Genomic DNA, 17,984 nt, shown 5'->3' on the forward strand with positions numbered 1-17,984 from the left:
GTCAAATTTGAACCTTAGCAGTCCAAGGCTTGCCTTTGCCTTGGTTTATTGATGCTCTATTGACTAGATTTTTAATGCATGAAATGTCCACAAGTGCTGCGCCTAAAATGTTTGGAAATTTTGAAACCTAGTCATTGGACAACTAAAGACCACCTTTGCCTGCAGAACCAGTACCAACTACTCACGTTAGACCTGAACTTCACAATAAAATTTTATTTCTTTTCTTCAAGAGAAAGGAATGAGGACTTACATGCACTACAATACCTAGAACCAGATTTATGGGATATACCATCCAAAAATCCAATCTAGAGTATCAGATTTCTAAGCAAAGAATGAGTGACTGAGGATCCCCCTGGAGTGTGGGGTTTGCGGAGTGGCCGAGACGGTCGACCATGTCTTGTTTCGGTGCTCTAGGGCGAGGGACACTTGGCGTTTGGCAGGGGTCCCGCAGCCGGTATGGATCTGTAGGGACCAGTTCTTACAGGCCATGCGCCAGGCCTCGGAGTCCCCGGCGCTTCGTCAGGAGGTGACTCGAGTGAGCTGCACTGCCTACCAGATCTGGTTGGCCAGGAACGCTCGTATATTCAGTGAACGATGTATGTCGCCGAGATTTGTGGTCGAGAGTGCCCGCAGTCAGGCGGCAGAGATGTGTCATGCCTCCACCACCGGAGGGACCTTGACAGCTCGGGACATCTGGGGCCCCCACCATGCTTCGGTAGTATCTCACACGGTGTTTTTCACCTGGGAGCCCCCACCCCCGAGTTTCCTCAAGGTCAACTTTGACGGGTCAGTCATGGATGGTGGCACGAGGGGAGGTGCGGGTTTCGTCATTCGGGACCCTTTCGCTAGGGTTGTAGCCGCTGGTGGCAGTCACTTATTTGATACCTCGGTTCCGAGCGCGGAGCTGAGCGCTGCCTGGGCTGGCCTTCGACATGCCCGGTGCGTGTTACAGGCTAGGTCTATCACCCTAGAGGGTGATTCTGCCACCATTATCAGTTGGATCCGAGAGGGTCCTAAGGGTGACGGTAGTGACCACCCTTTGCTTCGTGATATATGGACTATGGCGAGGGATGGAGGGGCCTTTCAGGCCAAGCATATCTACCGTGAAGCCAATGGGGCTGCGGATTGGGTGGCTGCATTTGCAGCTCGCCACTCCGGAGACACATTGTGGACTGGAGATGGGGAGTTGCCTTTGGCACTCCGAGGTATCCTATTTTCTGACTTTATTGGGTGTATCCGTACCCGACAGGTATGATCCACCCGTATTAGCAAAAAAAAAAAAAAAAAAAAAAAGAATGAGTGACTGCAAGGGCAACCCACCGTTCACGGCTTGGAAAAAGTTAAAACAGGAGAAGTCTATCATGGCCATCCAAATGATCAGCTTGATTATAGTAGCCTTCAATAGATACCAACATTCTCCTTGATTAACGTGAATTAGTCTAGGCCCTGTTTGGGGGAGCTTTTGGAGGGCCAGAAAACACTTTCTCGCCCTCTAAAAGTACTTTTAGATGAAAAACTGTGTTTGGTAAATTTTTCAAAAAGCTGTTTCAGTTTTTGCGGGAAGCTGAAAACAGCTTTTGGGAGGAAGCTCCAATTTGGAGCTTTTGGGAGGAAGCTGTTTCAGCTTTTTCGGAAAGCTGTATTTTTGACAAAAATGCCCATATTAAAATAACATAATTACATAGTTTGTCCCTTTATAAACCTAAAAATCTGCTGGAGCCAAGAACCCTAGCCGTCAGACTCCCTTCCGTAAGAAAAGGTATTTTTCTTTTCAATTTTTGTATGCATCTCTTGAACCACATTTTAGAAGAAAAAAATTTTAATCCTTTTCGCTACTTTCCAAAATCAATCTATTATTTTTTTTTATTGATACCTCGCGGCCCACGCTGAGGTCCTCCTCGAGCGTGGACCACGAAGAAGGGCCCCTGGACCGCGGAAAATTATTTTATGAAAAATTATGGAAAATTATTATGAAAAATTATTTTATACTAATAATTATAATATTTTATACCTTTATTTTTGTGTTATACTATAATATAATATCATATTATATTATATCATAATATATTAATATGCTATGTTAAATAATTTAATATTATGTTATATTATGAAAAATTAATTTATACTAATAATTATAATATTTTATACCTTTATTTTTGTATTATACTATAAATATAATATCATATTATATTATATCATAATACATTAATATGTTATGTTAAATAATTTAATATTATGTTATATTATGGAAAATTAATTTATACTAATAATTATAATATTTTATAACTTTATTATTGTATTATACTATAAATATTATATTATATTACATTACATTATAATACATTAATATGTTATTTTAAATAATTTAATATTATGTTATATTATGAAAAATTAATTTATAATAATAATTATAATATTTTATATCTTTATTATTGTATTATACTATAAATATTGTATTATATTATATTACATTATAATACATTAATATGTTATTTTAAATAATTTAATATTATGTTATATTATGAGAAATTAATTTATACTAACAATTATAATATTTTATACTTTTATTATTGTATTATACTATAAATATAATATATATTACATTATATCATAATACATTAATATGTTATGTTAAATAATTTAATATTATATTGTATTACCAAATATTAATTTACTCTAATAATTATATTACTATTATGCTATATTAACATAATATTATTTTATATTACAATAATATTATACTATATCGTATATTTATGTATTAATTTATGTTATATTTTATTATGTTCTGTTGTATAATACTATGCAATGTTCTTTATGGTAATTTTGTCATACAAAAGTACTTTCTCAGTTTGTTTACCAAACACAAAACAAAGTACCACAGCACTTTACGAATGTAGTTACCAAACATCAAACAGCTTTTTATAACAGCTCTACTTCAGACAGCTCTACTTCCAACAGCTCTACTTCTAACAGCTCTACTGCCAACAGCTCCCCCAAACAGGGCCTATAGCTAGCTTTTATTAATGTCCGCTTAACTTTTTGCATATAATCCATTTTAACGCTTTCAGATATACTTTTCATATACATAATTATGTACAACTCGTAGCTAAGGCTGCAAATGGGTTGGGTCGACTCGTGATCCGATCCGACCCGATTCAATCCGAATTTTAGGATCCGCAGGTCCGAGTCGGATCTGGGTTTACCAAATGGATCCGATCCGATCCGAATGGACCCGAATTTTTTTTTTTTCCTTCTGTTTTTTGGTTTTTGTTTCTTTTAACTTTTGAAGGGAGAAAGTGAGGGAACACTGAACTGAATATGGCCCTTGTGCCAGTTTTCTGCAATGGAATTGGATTTTGGAAGGAGGTCTGGGATTTTTTTTGTCCTCGTGAGAGGGGAGCTGGGAGACACTAAGTTCCGTCCAATCAGTCATATAGATAAAAAATAGTGTGATATGAAATTTGGCTTGTAGACCAACTTAGTTAATAAGTCGTGGGTCATCTATTCTGACTGAAGGTCAATTGCAAGTCTTTCAAGTCATGGGTCACCCAACATCTCATTATCATGATATGACCAAATTAGAATTGCCCAAATCTAGCACATATTCGGATCTGAATTCGATCCAGACCCGACCTAAACCCAACTTGAATCCAATCTGTTTTTCGACCGGATCAGGCATAGGTCCAACATTAAAATCCGAACAAAAAATCAGGTCGGATCGGGATCATACAGAATCCGATCCGACCCGACCCATTTACACCCTTACCCGTGGCAACAAGGCCAACCAAACAAAATTCAATAACTAATTCTGTGAATGAGATCATTAAGCTAAATCGAGTATAATGCGTGCGGTTTAGCTTTAAAGACTTATTGTCAAAGCATGTAAAACTTAAAATTCAGACACACAACACACACACCCACGAACACGCAAAATAAAAATAAAACAAAAAAACAAACAAAGATCATGTTGATATTTGTATGGGAAAATCATATGCATATGTACTTCCTGCTCTTACATCAATACAATACTAGACAAGTTAAGGATATCTTAATCCATCAATAAAAGGCTCTAGAATAGTTTGCATGACATAATAATTATAGAGATGATGATAATAATTTCATAATGATACTGTTTTATTATATAAAAAATCATAAACCTCTTAAAATTAAGATTACGTTGACTGATTAGTATGCTAGCAAGTATTATGCATAGGGGGGAAGAAGTAGATTTGATTTGAATATTTTTCAAAAACAAGAACTCATACTTTTGTTGGATACAGCGAAAGAAAGATTAGAAATTGAAGGAGTAAAAATATTAGATAGCAGAAGAGGAGTGGAAGAACTAGATCAAGAGAGAATAGGGGCTCAATTCGAGTGACAATTTTATTGATGAGAACAAATTAAGGAATGAAATTCACATTTTATCATTGAGGATGATCTGTGTATAACAATATGTATGCATGTTAAACAACTATACTTTCAAAATAGAAAAAGAGAAGTAAGAAGATGAAGGTCCACAATACATTCTTTTTAATATAATATAGATCATTCATGGCAACATCAACAAAGAAGATGACATATCATGCTGAACTTTCACATCTCAGCCATGGATGTGTTTGATAAATAGTGCTGCATCGCAATGCCAGAAAGATATTTTGAAGTATACTAAATTTTTAAGTTACATTGTGAACCCACTAAGCAATGAAATTCTTGGTCCTAGATTTCTTATTATTATAATTTTTCCAAGACAAAAATAAATGCAAACTCATTTTTGTTGTACTTCGATCATTATCTTCAATCTTTCTCTAAACATTATGTAAAGCTGAAAATGGAGGACGTACGTGAGTTGAAGCTGCCAACCGTCTTTTTTTTGTTTAAATAAACCCCGGCCATTGACTCTCATTTTATTATATAATATGTAAAAATTAGATTGCATCAATCTAATCAACTGCACATCCATGCACACACATATGTGATGTTTAGAATTTGATGGTTAAAAATAATATTCTAGGAAACCTACTGGCTGATGGCATAAAGGCCATTTATTAATTAAATCTTTAATGTCGACATTAATTTGTTTTAACTTATTATTCTTAATAGTTATTAGAATTTTATTTTTTTTGACAGAATATATATCTTTATCTTTCATTTTTTTCCTTCCTCCAGTCTTACATCATCTGGTCAAAATTAAAAATATAAAATCCACTACTTTAAAACGCCTGTTTGGAACAAGGGGTAGGGAGAGGTTGTAGTTATCATGCCAGCATAAAATAAGAACCCCAAGCTCCTCTATCATTCGATTTACTAAATGCATTACTCGCATACAACCTCGCAAACTGAAGACGTCGGCAATAGTATATTTATATAACATTCTCCCTTGGTTCAAGTATTCTTTAGTGGTTGCAAAATAAAATAATCTATAAACTATGTAGCTTGCTCTATATTTTATTGTTTCTATTGCCTTCCCAGACGCCATTGCTTCTCCTTTTACCACACCTGTGCACGATTTCCACCGCCTCTCTCTCTCCCCCTCCCTCCGGTTCACAACCCCTCCCTCCGGTTCAAAACTCCATTCCAAGCCCCATTTCACTCCTTCTCTCTCTCCTCCCCTCTCTTTCTCTCTGGGGGCAAAGGATATCAACAGAAAGGTTCTTATCTCTTCTTGCATGCCTACAGCGAAAGGGTAACTCCTTGTTCTTGTGAAGTTTGTTCTAAACTTCTTGGCTGCACCAGTGTAAAGATCTCCAACTATGAGCAGCCCTTAATGGCGTTGTCTTCTGTTGACTTGACCCATTACATATATAGAAGCAAAAAGGGTGTTCTTGAAGTATGTGAATCAAGGTTCTGATTTGAGGCGTCGTTCAGTGTGTATTTTTTGGTGGCAATTTTGGGTTGATAATAGGGGAAAAAAGAGCTCCTCTCGTCTTGATTCTTTCAACTTATTCAACTTTTCTACCGGCAGAGGGAAACATTATTGTGGAAGAGACTCGTAGAAAGAGCTCCTCAAAGTTCTAGCTTTTGGTGTTAGATATTTATTCTCTCTTTTCATCCAGTATAGGCGAGAAGAAGACGAGGAGGAGAAGAAGATAAGCTGGCAAGCAAGTGGTGGGAGAGAGTGGATGTGTCGGCGATGGCCGGAATGGATTCCGGCAGCGGCGGCTCCTCTCGCTACTTCCACAACCTCCTCCACAAACCAGAGCTACAGCAACCACTGCCACCACCCCATGACCAACCGGAAACCTCTAACCCCTCCCCGGAGAAAAAGCCGAAGGCCTCTCCCGACAAGGGTGCCGGCGGAGACCAGCCCACCACCTCCGCGGCGTCGGACGATGGTGGCCCGACACGCCGGCCGCGCGGCCGACCGCTGGGGTCGAAGAACAAGCCGAGGCCGCCGATAATAGTCACGCGCGACAGCCCCAACGCCCTCCGGTCGCACGTGCTCGAGGTTGCCGGCGGCGCCGACGTGGTAGAGAGCGTGACGGAGTACGCGCGGAGGCGGGGAAGGGGGGTGTGCGTGCTGAGCGGCGGGGGTGCGGTGGCGAACGTGTCGCTCCGGCAGCCAGGGGCGGGGCCGCCGGGGAGCGTGGTGGCGACGCTGAGGGGGCGGTTCGAGATCCTCTCGCTGACGGGGACGGTCTTGCCCCCGCCGGCGCCGCCCGGTGCGGGGGGGCTGACGGTGTTCCTGGCCGGCGGGCAGGGACAGGTCGTGGGGGGCAGCGTGGTGGGCCCGCTGGTGGCGACTGGGCCGGTGGTGCTGATGGCTGCTACGTTCGCCAATGCTGTGTACGAGCGGCTGCCGCTGGAGGGGGAGGGGGAGGCGGCAGCGGCGGCCGCCGTGCAGGCGCAGCAGACATCGGCATCCCAGTCATCTGGAGTCACTGGGAGTGGTGAGGGCGGGGGCGGCGGCGGCGGCGGCGGCGTTCCATTTTACAATTTGGGTGCAAGTATGGCAAATTACCAGTTCCCGGGGGAACCTTATGGGTGGGGTGGAGGTGGGGTTAGGCCACCTTTTTGATCCTGAATTGATGCTTTATAATGGAAATAGGAGAAGGATGACAAGTCGAAGAAGAAGAAGCTGTGCATGCTTGGCAATAGGATTGCTTGTGATCACCTGCGGGTTATGGTGGTGAAGCTGGTAGTTTGTAAGGTGTTTGGTAGCGATGGATGCGATGATTCCACCTTCATGATGAAATGGTGGTATTGGGATTTCATAATTCAGAAATCAGAGCTATGCAGAGTAAAATAGACGCTTGTTTTGGAGTTATATAGAAGTTATATATATGAGGTCGTGATTTGTAGAGGAGTTTTTGGCTGGCGTCACAAAGAGTGAGGGAGGGAAAAGTCTCATTGCAAGGCTTGGAGAAGAAAGAAGGGGAGAAATGGGAGTGCCATGCTAAGGTTTTTTTCTCTCTCTTCTCTGTCTTCTTCTTTATTCCATCGTATAATGATTTCTGTAGATATGATGTCCAAAATGTGTTATAGTCCATGTTCCTAAATGCTTCTCTTTGTTGTACTGTTCTCAACATAGTATATAAAATGTTAATTGTCTCCGAACAATCCGACTTCTCTTAGCCATTAACTCATGAAGGCTCCTATGATGCAAGTGCTTGCTCTTCTGATTTGATCTATGTCAAACAGCAATGCAACTGTATTCAGTGCGTTCTACGCAAGCTTTTTGCATGGCCTTGTGTTATTTTTGCTCGGTTCTTTTGCTTTAGTTTCTTGTTAGCCTAGCCTCGAGGGAAGTACTAGTTTTGGCAGTGGGGTGCCACAGAAGCTTGCTGCTTTTCCCCTGCCCAAAGCATCACTTGAATCTTTCAATGAGGCATGGTGGGAAGAGGAGCAAGTAACTGCAACTCCAAGCTGTTCTGCCGACTTCCTTTTTCACTGGCTAGGAGGCTTTGAGAGAAAAAAGGATAAAGGAAAAAAAGCAGCAGTTGTTTGACACTCACTGAGCCTGGAAGAGAAACTCCTTGCAAGATATTAACAGTAGATTGAAAGATTCTCGGCATCTGCTTTTATCTTTTGCCAGGTACGTTTCTGGAAAGAAGGTTTCCATAGCAGTCTCCAGAGAGCAAAAAAAAAAGGAAGCAGCACTACATTTCCCATAAGCTTCTGGAATATGATGAGTTTAACTTTGGAACCTTTAGTCTTTTGAAAGTCGAAAATTTATATTACATTATATGTACTCTCTGTGTGTCTGTGTGTGTGTTTCTGTGTCTGAAACTAATTAACTAATATTGTGGACATCTTTTAATTTTAGAATGGACTCTTGCTTTTGATAAGCGAGTTCTCTTCCTGTTACATTATTATATCCTGTTTCTGTTTCTAGAGGGCCTCTTGGTAGGTCAGATAGTAGTCCTTTGTAGCTACACTTGTATACAGTTGCTGACAAGGAGAGAGATAAGAAAAATCATAGATAATTGTGCTTAAAATTCCTGAATCTGATTCCAAATATGCATATACTATCTACTGGCAACTAGGAAATTTCCAGCATGTATCGACTGTTCTGGTGCTTATAATATCTTTCATTTGCATCTCTCTTTTTTTATATATTTATGATCTTTCCTCTTTGCTCTTGTTTTAGTGTCTTCTCTATGTTTTTTTCCAAATTCCTTTTTTTTTTTTTATTATCATGGGCACAAAACCACTAGGGTTCGAACTCTCTGACCGCTCCCAAGTTGAGAAGAGTTGCCAACCAATTTAGTTGAGGCCGGCAGGCCAAATTGCATTTGTGATGGTTTTTCTCACATTGTATGGATAAATTTGTTGGCTGGGAATACCCTCATCTCTAGCATCAATTTAGTTATCATGGATTTTCTGTGGTAAATTAGATTAGAATATTTTCTTGGTTCATGCATTATGACAAGAAAAAGAAAAAAAGCTTTGCTCTATCTCCATTATAAGAGGACCGTTTACTTGGAAATATTCTATTCTTTTGTTGTGGGTCATTGCAAAAAGTTTGGCCAAATATTGAGTTTTTTTTTTTTTTTTTGATTTCTAAAAATAATGTAACAAAGTAGAATGGAACAAATTTTATTTTGATTTGCTTGAATTCGAACTAACTTGTAGAGAAATTATCTTTCAGTTATATCTCTTTGTAGACCATTCCTTATTTGTGCTGCCATACACATCAAATTGCATGAATTTTTGGGTGTTGTGACAAGTGATTAGCAGAAAAATAGAGGCACCAGCAGGACACTTTGATTGCTAACCTTTTGGTAGCAGAAAAAAAAATTTAACTTCTTGGAGTGTTACTGAATGTTAACCATTCTGAAGATAAGTTGCCATTATTTCATCCTAAAGGAGAATATGAGAAAAAAGACTTATTCTTAATAAAAGTCAGTTCATTAAGCTACCCTTGCATATTACATTTGCATGTGAATGAATGCACATCTAAACCTTATTAACTGACAAGATCCTTGTTTAATGCATAAAGTTAATACTTATTAACTGACAAGAAATATGAAATTTCAAAGAAAAAGGCCATTTCATCATCTAAACCTTTTTCAACATGCGACTTACATCTCCTTCCATAGATCTTCATTAAGGTTGAGAATTAGTAGTTCTGTCATTTGGACCTTTTGCCATAGATATCTTCCAATATGCTCTAATGAAATAGGAGACCTTTGTTAACAAGGAGAGTAAAGCCTTCATTTGGACACTCCCAATATCAGCTTGAGATGTTTAATGGATAACATCCCTGATCAGAAGTACTATTTGATAGTTCTCAAAAACCCTGAGCTAGGAAGTTGAACCTTTGAGCCAGCCAATGCACAAAGGTGACCATACTGTTACGCGTTGACATGGAACCAGGCAGGAGGGATAATGGAACCATACTTGATGATGGATATCAAATGGGGATGTGAAGGTTAATGAGGAAAGGGGTCATCATGAAAACTCTTACAAGAGGCATGTCATGAAAGCTGTGAGATCTATGGTGAAAACTACACTGTTAAATTGGTGATCAGAGCAGGATTTTTCCAAGCTACAAGAAGCCTAAAGGCTTGTTGTTTAGCAAAAAATCAATTTAATGTGCATCAGTATATCAAATGAACCACATGAACCGTTAGCATGGCACAATTGATGGAGATGGGATTGTTCTGATCAGGCTACCAGAGGAACGCTTGTTTCATTTTTTTTTTCTCTCGCCCTTCTCTGTTACAAAAGGTTGATGACCACCCAAAGCATGAAAATTATAATTGTATTTTCTCCCTCTGTCTAGTTGAGAAAAATGTCGCAGATGAATAATAGATCATTTTCCAAATGAGTTGCATCACGAAATCAAATATATTCCATAAGGAAACTTGTGTGAATAATAAATGCACCGATGGCTTCTTCATAGTTAGGTTAAACACATCAATGTACACATAATACAAGTTTCAGGTGAGAGCGAAAACAGGAAGCTGAGAGAATTTAAAAGGAACAAAGAGTAAGGATACCTTCCTTTACCATATGGTTGTATTTTACAACATTGGTTTTCCTGCCCTAGTTGATTACAGATCCAATCTCCTGCAGATAACGTTCAGCATCCAAGGCAGCCATGCACCCTGAAACAGTCCATGGATGATTCCATTACTTTAACAAACAAAGCTTCATGATATAAGGAAGGTAAAAATAAGCAGGGAAGTAGTATAATATAGGAGGTCGTCAAGGGAAAGAGCAGTCAAAAACTCATGAAGCAGGTCAAGGTTCTTGATTTAAAACTTGCCATTATGACAACAATTGAGAGTGCAAGCTGAACACCTTATAACAAGAATGATGATAGGCTCAGGTATGCACCACCCGGGCCTTAAAATCCATTTCTATCTGCCCATCCAAAATCTCATGCATGAAAATTGTTTGGCGCGGTGGTAAACAGAGGAAGACAAAACTATCTCACGATAAAACTGAAAACAACAAATTAAACATTTATATAAAACTTCTATTGACCCGGTTCTCTTTTTCTTTCTTCTTCTTGTTTTTTTTTTATTGAGAGATATGGTAATAACATAGAACCTCTAAGATACGTTTGAGATTTGAATCTAGAACCTCTTACATATGAACTAAAAATACGATAGATACCAACCGGCAGTTTTCCAACTAAAATATTAAATGCCACCCCAACTTGTTAATAGAACAAGGAAGATTCTGTTTCTCAAACAGCTTACAACAACAATGGGCTGAAAAATAGGAAAATATTGATAGAAGCAAATATTGAGAGCAGAATAGAAAAATGGCATTGGCCTGTCAAATGCCAGACTAAAGAAATAAAACAAAGAAGCCAAAGTGATTTAGCATGAGGCAAAAAAAAAAAAAAGTAGAAGTATACCACCCAGCCCAGGCTTAATGCTGCCAACTACAAAAGGCTTTTTAATTCTTGGAAAACTGGTACAAATGGAAGAAATGGGGGAGTCCAGCCACCAACCTGATCCGGCGGCGGTGACGGCCTGCCGGTACCTCTTGTCCTGCACGTCGCCGGCGGCGAAGACCCCCCTGACGCTGGTCTCCGTCGTCCCGGGCTTCGTCACCACATACCCATCGCCGTCCAGCCCGAGCTGACCTCCCAAGAACCCGGTCGCCGGGTCATGCCCGACCGCGAAGAAGAGTCCCGCCACCTCCAGCTCCCTCATTTCCCCCGTCTCCACGTGCCTCAATTTCACTCCCCTCAGCTTCCCATCCTCGCCGCCGCCGTAAGCCTCTACCACCTCCGAGCTCCAAATAAGCTCCACCTTGGGGTTGGCCAAAGCCCTCGCCTGCATGGTTTTAGAGGCTCTTAATGTGCTCCGGCGATGCACTATGTACACCCGTGAGCCGTACTTGGTCAGAAAGATGGCCTCCTCCATGGCGGCGTCGCCGCCTCCGACCACCGCTAGCGGGCGGTCGCGGAAGAGCGGCGCCGCCCCGTCGCAGACGGCGCAGGCGGAGATCCCTTTATTCCAAAACTCGTCGGCCCCCGGGAAGTGGAGGCGTCGGGCTACGGCGCCAGTGGCGACGATGACGGCGTCGGCGAGGACGGTGGTGGAGGAGGAGACGACGCGGAAGGGGCGGGCGGAGAAGTCGACGGCGGTGGCGGTCTCGGTAAGGATTTCGGTGCCGAAGCGGAGCGACTGGGCCCGGCAGCGGTCCATGAAGTCCGGGCCGTGGATGCCGGAAGGGAAGCCCGGGAAGTTCTCGACGTCGGTAGTGGTGGTGAGCTGGCCGCCGGCGGCGATGCCGTTGGCCAGCCAGCCCTCGAAGAGGACGGGCCGTAGCTCCGCCCTGCCGGCGTAGATGGCCGCGGTGTGGGCGGCGGGGCCGCTGCCGATGATGCAGAGGCGGGTGCGGAGGGTCTTGCCGGCGGCACCATCCCTCGACGGAGAGGAGGCGGAGGAGGAGGAGAAGGGAGAGGACGGCGAAGAATACGTCGGGCTGGGTTCGGTGGGCCACTCCGGCGGCGGTTTGCCGGCGGCAGTGGCCGTGGCGGACGGCCCGGGTTTCTTGAAGCAAGCGGCGAGTTTGGTGTAGAAGCTCATGGGGCGGGACATTTTCTTCGGATTGGTCCGGTTCAGGGTGAGGGCTGCGCGCGGTCCGGTTCGGGTTCCGTTCTTTGGCATGCGGACAAATGGGCTGGGCTTCGGCTCAAGCGGACCAGGACCCTATTCGGGATTAGAGCTACGGGGTTCAGAGTTTTATAGAATGGAACTGATGGATTAGGATTTGGCCATGAGGGTTTAAAGGAGAAGGGCTTCCTGGTCTCAAAGATTGTGAGATTAGATCTCTCCTAGGTTGGCTGTGATGGAGTTGGATTGAGGTCGAAGCCTAAGGCTAGAGCTTGGTGCTACTTGAAAAGAGGCAGCTTCCAAGGAAGCGAAGGGAACAAAGGAAGTGAAATAGTGGGAGTGGATTGGGAAGCAAGCGACGTAGATATGCTATGGAGACTGCAACCAGTTATTCCATGAGTGTGGATTTTGTGAGAATACCGAATAGGGTAGCTTCTTGGGAGTCGCATAGAATCGAAGTGGAAGACAGTTGGAATCAATTCGAAGCGGAGTATCGCCATCACTATACTGGTCATGGGCCTCATAGCCCAAGGCATGGGTCCTGTAGTTTAGATTGTCCCGTTAAGCAGCTCCTTGCACCAATAGTTATTTAATTCAGCAAAGATGAGGAGACTGCGAATTTGTAAAGATTAAATTTATTTTATGAAAAAAAGGGGTAAGATTCATCCATCGTCTGGTTTGGTCTACGTTCCCATTTGGCTATCCATTTTCTATCATCTTCGTTTTCTTCTATACATCCATTCACAACAAACGCAAACCATAAAAAAAAGTTTACAAACAACAAAATGTTGATAACAACTTACCAAGACCATAGCAATTCAAATTTACATTTCACCTGATGAACAAGCAAGGACTAAATTAATGAGCTCACAAACCAAGGGAGAGAAGAAGAAGAAACAGACTACAAGGCTCACTGAGAGTTCAAGCAACAAAAGACGACCAGTATAACAATCATATTACAAGCATCCCTCTCTGACTGCCATCGTTAACAATGGGAATATCTTCTTGTTTGGGGGCTGAACCATCATTTACTGACATAGATGATCTCTTGATGAACTCCAAACAATCTGCAATGGCTTCTGCATAGAATGACTGGGTATTATAGTCTAGTTGGCTTGCTGGACATCCCTCAAAAATCAGAGCTCTTCTACTGCAGGTTCTTTCACACTGCCGTTTACTGCTTCTCCTCCCACCTCTCTTCATAGTTTCCAAACAATGGATGAAGAAACCAAGGAATCTAAAGAGCCTGACTCGGAGCCGGATAATATAAAACCGGCAAGCATGCAGCCGGAAGCCTCTCATCCGGCGCCATTTCCGGCCTAACCTGGTGGAGAACATCTGGGACAGGCTTCAGGGAGCTTCAGCCATGAGGTTGTTTTTTATATGGTCGCCAAAGAAATATCTGCTGGGGTCATTTAAAATCAAAGTTGAAAGGACCTTGAAAATAGTAGGTTTGAAACCACCTTCTGAAAAGGAAAGAGAAGGAAATAGTGATTTGGAGACAATTATTAACTACCACAATATTAAAAGTTCGATAATAAAGTTTATGGCTTAGGTGAATGCCAACTAAAATAGCCTTCCCCCTTTCCTTCTAAACAAGAATACTCCACGTGAGATCAAAAAGCTATGTGGTCTGAGTAGTAGTTTCAGTACCTTTGTTGTCTACATACTTGTACTTTGACACCTTATATTAATTAAGCTGCATAAAGATCCTTGCTGCAACAAAACAGTTGCCATTCCTTTGTACTGAGACTAGACCAAGGAAACATGAAAGATTCTCTCTGGTAGCTTGGGTTGTCCATCAACTTCCATCCCTCGATTTAATCATAATATATAAATGAATACCTTGTGCTCAATTCCATGGGTCATAAGCAAGTGTCAAACCTTCATCACCTCTGTCATGAAAGCTCAGGTCAAAGGGTTGATATTGTTTTGCCATGTTCTCTTGGTAATTCAGCCAATTGTTCCTTGTACTCCAAACACTTCTGGAAACATTATCTTACATTCCATCTGATTGTCTAGAAACAGCTCACCTGCCATAGCTTCTCTTCTTCTACTAGAGGACTCGATAAATGCCATAGAGAAATTCTGACAGGTTGTCTGTCATTAGTGCATTTGAGCTATTTGTAGATTCTTGACCTCTATCAAGATCCATACACATCAAAACATGGAGGCAGTTAAGATGGGGTCCTCCTGCAAAAGATTGCCCAACAGGAATTAGGGTGAAACTGTCCTCTACTATCACAGCATGTTACTCTTGCCTGTTTGCTGCATCGTCGCTTCTAAGCTCGCAAGTGAAGCGCCTTTCAGGCATCAATCTGCTTGCCTCCTTTATTGAACCTCAAGGCTTCTTATCACCTTTCAGTTGGTTATGGTGGGATCCCTTAATTGCAGCTTGCTAAAGTGACGTTAAACATCACATAATCTACTTGGCAGACACATTAATGATGGCCCTTTTTTGTTGCTGTTCTGTATGCTCCATGTATGGGTCACCTTGTGACGGTACTGCACTACAACCTGGAAGAGCAAAAAAAAACATGAGCCTGTCTGTCTCAGAATTTTATGGAGATCCTAACCTTTGTAATCGTACATAGAGAAGTTGAAATCTTTTATCTGTTAATCAACTAACAATCTGGTACTATTAAGTTTTGCACCTGACTTGCCTTTATTAGAGAGAGACCTTCATGTATTGATTGCAGGATCTTCTCTAGTTTCATTTGTTCTCACCATCTACAGATTGTGCTTATTCCTATTTGGTATGAACTTAGGATCTTCAATCCTCTGCTCTCAGCACCTGGATGATTAAATTTATTTCCCTCCTCACATACCCATGTGTCATTCCCACAACTACAAAGGCTTCAAAATTCTGTTAGTTAATATTTTTCCATAATCTGAGACACTGTTTTCTAGACCTTTTTCACTCTAGGAACTATTATTACTTATTGAAGGGCATTATTTGGAACCCTGAGGAATTGATCATTTTTGCTGTCTTTTGGACAGCAACTTTTCTCAGCATGTCCCTGATTAAGCACAACACATGTGGATAGATTCTTCGATATGCAGGATCATAACTACCCTTGTAACTGGAAATAGATAACGGAAAGTTTTTCGCCCAAAAAAAAAACGAGCAATTTCACTACCAATTCACAGTAGGCAGCTTAAAGAACTATTTGAATTGGCTCACTAGTAAGACTGTAAGAGAGCACGGAGTAAAATAGTAGTAATAATAAAGTAGCGATAGCAATAGTAGTAGGAGCAGTAGTAAATTAGGAATAAGAGAAGCTATCAATTAAGGATCAGAAACCAAATGTAGAATACTACTGGTCAACTAAGTTACTCAACTATTGACAAAGTCCAGTTGACTGCCATTCATGTATGAGAGACTGAGTTCAGAGTTCAGGCACTCGATTATTTATTTCATGGGCTCCAACTTTATATAAATCCAACATGCTATCCAACAAATTTAAAGTTTCTTGAAATGTTTGCATCCGATGTACAGTACATCCACAGAAAAATATTCATGCTAGCAAAGACATAATCAGAGAAGTGACCGCAACGAGTGGTCTTGTGAACTCCTTGCATCCATCATGGAATTCGATACAGTAGAAATTGGAGCTGATGCTAAGTAACAAGGTGTCAAAAGTTTTTGTTAGTGCAAGAATCATGTTTAACCACTAAAAGGATTCACTCCATCGAGAGATAAAGTTCATTCTTTGATCACATTCAAACTACGCTATACCTAAACTCTGGAGCCTTATCTTCTTCTGCAGACAACATACGAAAAGATCGTATGTGAAAATAGTTCCTAGCCGAGGGACCAACAATGAAGATGTGCCTGAAGGAAATGTTACATGGGACTCAATTCCAAAGCATGCATCTCATATTTTAAAGCAATATATCTGCTTGCCTTAATGGATCCTTCATGTGCAAACCTTTTATGCAAGGTTTACAAACTCTGTAAGTAGGAGACCACATGGATGTCTTCCATAATACAGTACACAAAAATAACATTTGAATCAGTAATTTAATATTGCCAGTATAACATCCAAGAAGTTACAAAGTAGATTCCTTGAAGATAAAAGCAAGATGCATGAAAACACATACAAAATACCATCATAAGCAAAAGACAAGTAGCACTGATACCGAAAACACAGATGCCGATTATCTTAGACTATTCAAGAGTAATTGAGCAAAGGATTTTTTTTTCAGTGGAAGGATGAAAATTTGTGCTGCAAGCAGCTACACAAATATCTGAAAGCATTGTTGTGATTTTAAACTTCCTGATCAAAGTTGGCAAGATCTGCATGAAAAGTAGCCAGCACCCAGGGGGAGTGTCTCTTGGAAGATCCCTGGAGTGAAAGTATTCATCTCTGTTTCTGAATCAGGGCAGAAAAAAAGGCTTTTCCCCGCTCTCAGCCCTCGAACAAGAGAACGAGTCCAGCGCAGTCAGCCTGGCATGCCTCCTTGTGGGGCCGGGCAGGTTTGCCATCCTTTGCACGTTGAACAATAAAAAGGGACGAAGAAAAAACAGAGCATTTCTTAGAGAAAGTTAGAAGCAGAACATAAAACTTCAGCAATCCAAGATCGAGGGAGAAGAAAAATAAAAGAGAATTACAGAAGGATGTCCCAGAGGACCGGAGAGATATCGATAAAAGTAAAAACATAGGATTAGAGAAGGAACTACGACATTAGAGGGGAGAGTTAGGAGAATAGGAAGAAGGAAAGTGGCGCTTGCTTAGCTGGGGAAGGGATGATGAAGGAGAGAAAGAACAGGAGGATGGGAAGAAGGGGCATTTCTCTTTCCTTTCTGGATTCATGCTCTTCTTCACTGTTTGGAGCTTTTAAGGGAGCCAAAGTAGGGATTGGGGTGGAGGAACTGCTGAAAATGTGGCGGTGAGAGGAGATAGAGATTTCCTTTTCCTTTCTGTTCTTTGTGGAGGGAGGGAAAAGCCATTGAAGAAAGCCTGAGAAGTCGATCTACTCCCAATTCCATCACAGAGAGAGAGAGAGCAGTCAAGAGAGAGCTAAAAGGTGAAGATTTGAGCACGACAAAGGATTCTAAATTTCAAAGCCATCCATCCAAAAAAAAAAAAAATCAGAGCCATATATAGGTGAAGGATGGAGAGCTCCATGAATCATATGATTGGCACCAGGGAGAGAAAGAAGGGCCTCCCTTTCGCTAGAGATTGTTTAGTTATTTAGTTCCTCTTCTGCATACGGGATGATGGTGCCGGTTATTGGCTCGACGGCGGTGGTTGCGGTGGCGGCCGAAAAAGGCGGCCGGCCGGAGGCGGCCGGAGCCGGTGGGGGGCATCGGAAGGAGAAAGGGCGGGAAGAGAGGAGGGCGGCGACCTACTCCAGAAACGGGGGAGTGGGTCCCGCTATCTTTGGGTTTGTTTCCCAGCAACGCTTTTAGATTCCGAAAACAGCCACGTGGCGTGTTCCAAAACGCCCTATTTT

The 17,984-nt window shown here is 41.6% G+C and overlaps 2 protein-coding genes across 2 annotated transcripts; one reads left to right on the forward strand and one right to left on the reverse strand.

Annotated features, from left to right (window-relative positions):
- Positions 1-5,499: 5,499 nt before the first annotated feature.
- Positions 5,500-7,569, forward strand: LOC103702421 (AT-hook motif nuclear-localized protein 25-like). Its single transcript, XM_017841616.3, has one exon. It carries the CDS (start codon positions 6,134-6,136, stop codon positions 7,016-7,018), a length of 885 nt encoding a protein of 294 aa, XP_017697105.2. The 5' UTR covers positions 5,500-6,133; the 3' UTR covers positions 7,019-7,569.
- A 2,748-nt stretch (positions 7,570-10,317) lies between these two features.
- LOC103702267 (thioredoxin reductase NTRB-like) lies at positions 10,318-13,061 on the reverse strand. The gene is made up of 2 exons (XM_008784603.4): positions 11,411-13,061; positions 10,318-10,553 (listed from the first exon to the last, which is right to left on the reverse strand). The coding sequence occupies exons 1-2, from the start codon at positions 12,576-12,578 to the stop codon at positions 10,492-10,494; spliced, it is 1,230 nt and encodes a 409-aa protein (XP_008782825.2). The 5' UTR covers positions 12,579-13,061; the 3' UTR covers positions 10,318-10,491.
- Positions 13,062-17,984: the final 4,923 nt, after the last annotated feature.

The sequence above is a fragment of the Phoenix dactylifera genome, chromosome 7, assembly GCF_009389715.1.
Source record: "Phoenix dactylifera cultivar Barhee BC4 chromosome 7, palm_55x_up_171113_PBpolish2nd_filt_p, whole genome shotgun sequence".
Classification (NCBI taxonomy): Eukaryota; Viridiplantae; Streptophyta; class Magnoliopsida; order Arecales; family Arecaceae; genus Phoenix; species Phoenix dactylifera.

What these genes read in the sequence shown, in the direction of transcription:
- LOC103702421 (XM_017841616.3), top strand. Translation starts at nt 6,134, where the DNA reads ATGGCCGGAATGGATTCCGGCAGCGGCGGCTCCTCTCGCTACTTCCAC.
- LOC103702267 (XM_008784603.4), bottom strand. Translation starts at nt 12,578, where the DNA reads ATGCCAAAGAACGGAACCCGAACCGGACCGCGCGCAGCCCTCACCCTG. An exon ending in CGTCACCGCCGCCGGATCAG is followed by an intron (nt 10,554 to 11,410) that starts GTTGGTGGCTGG and finishes GGACTGTTTCAG; the next exon opens with GGTGCATGGCTGCCTTGGAT.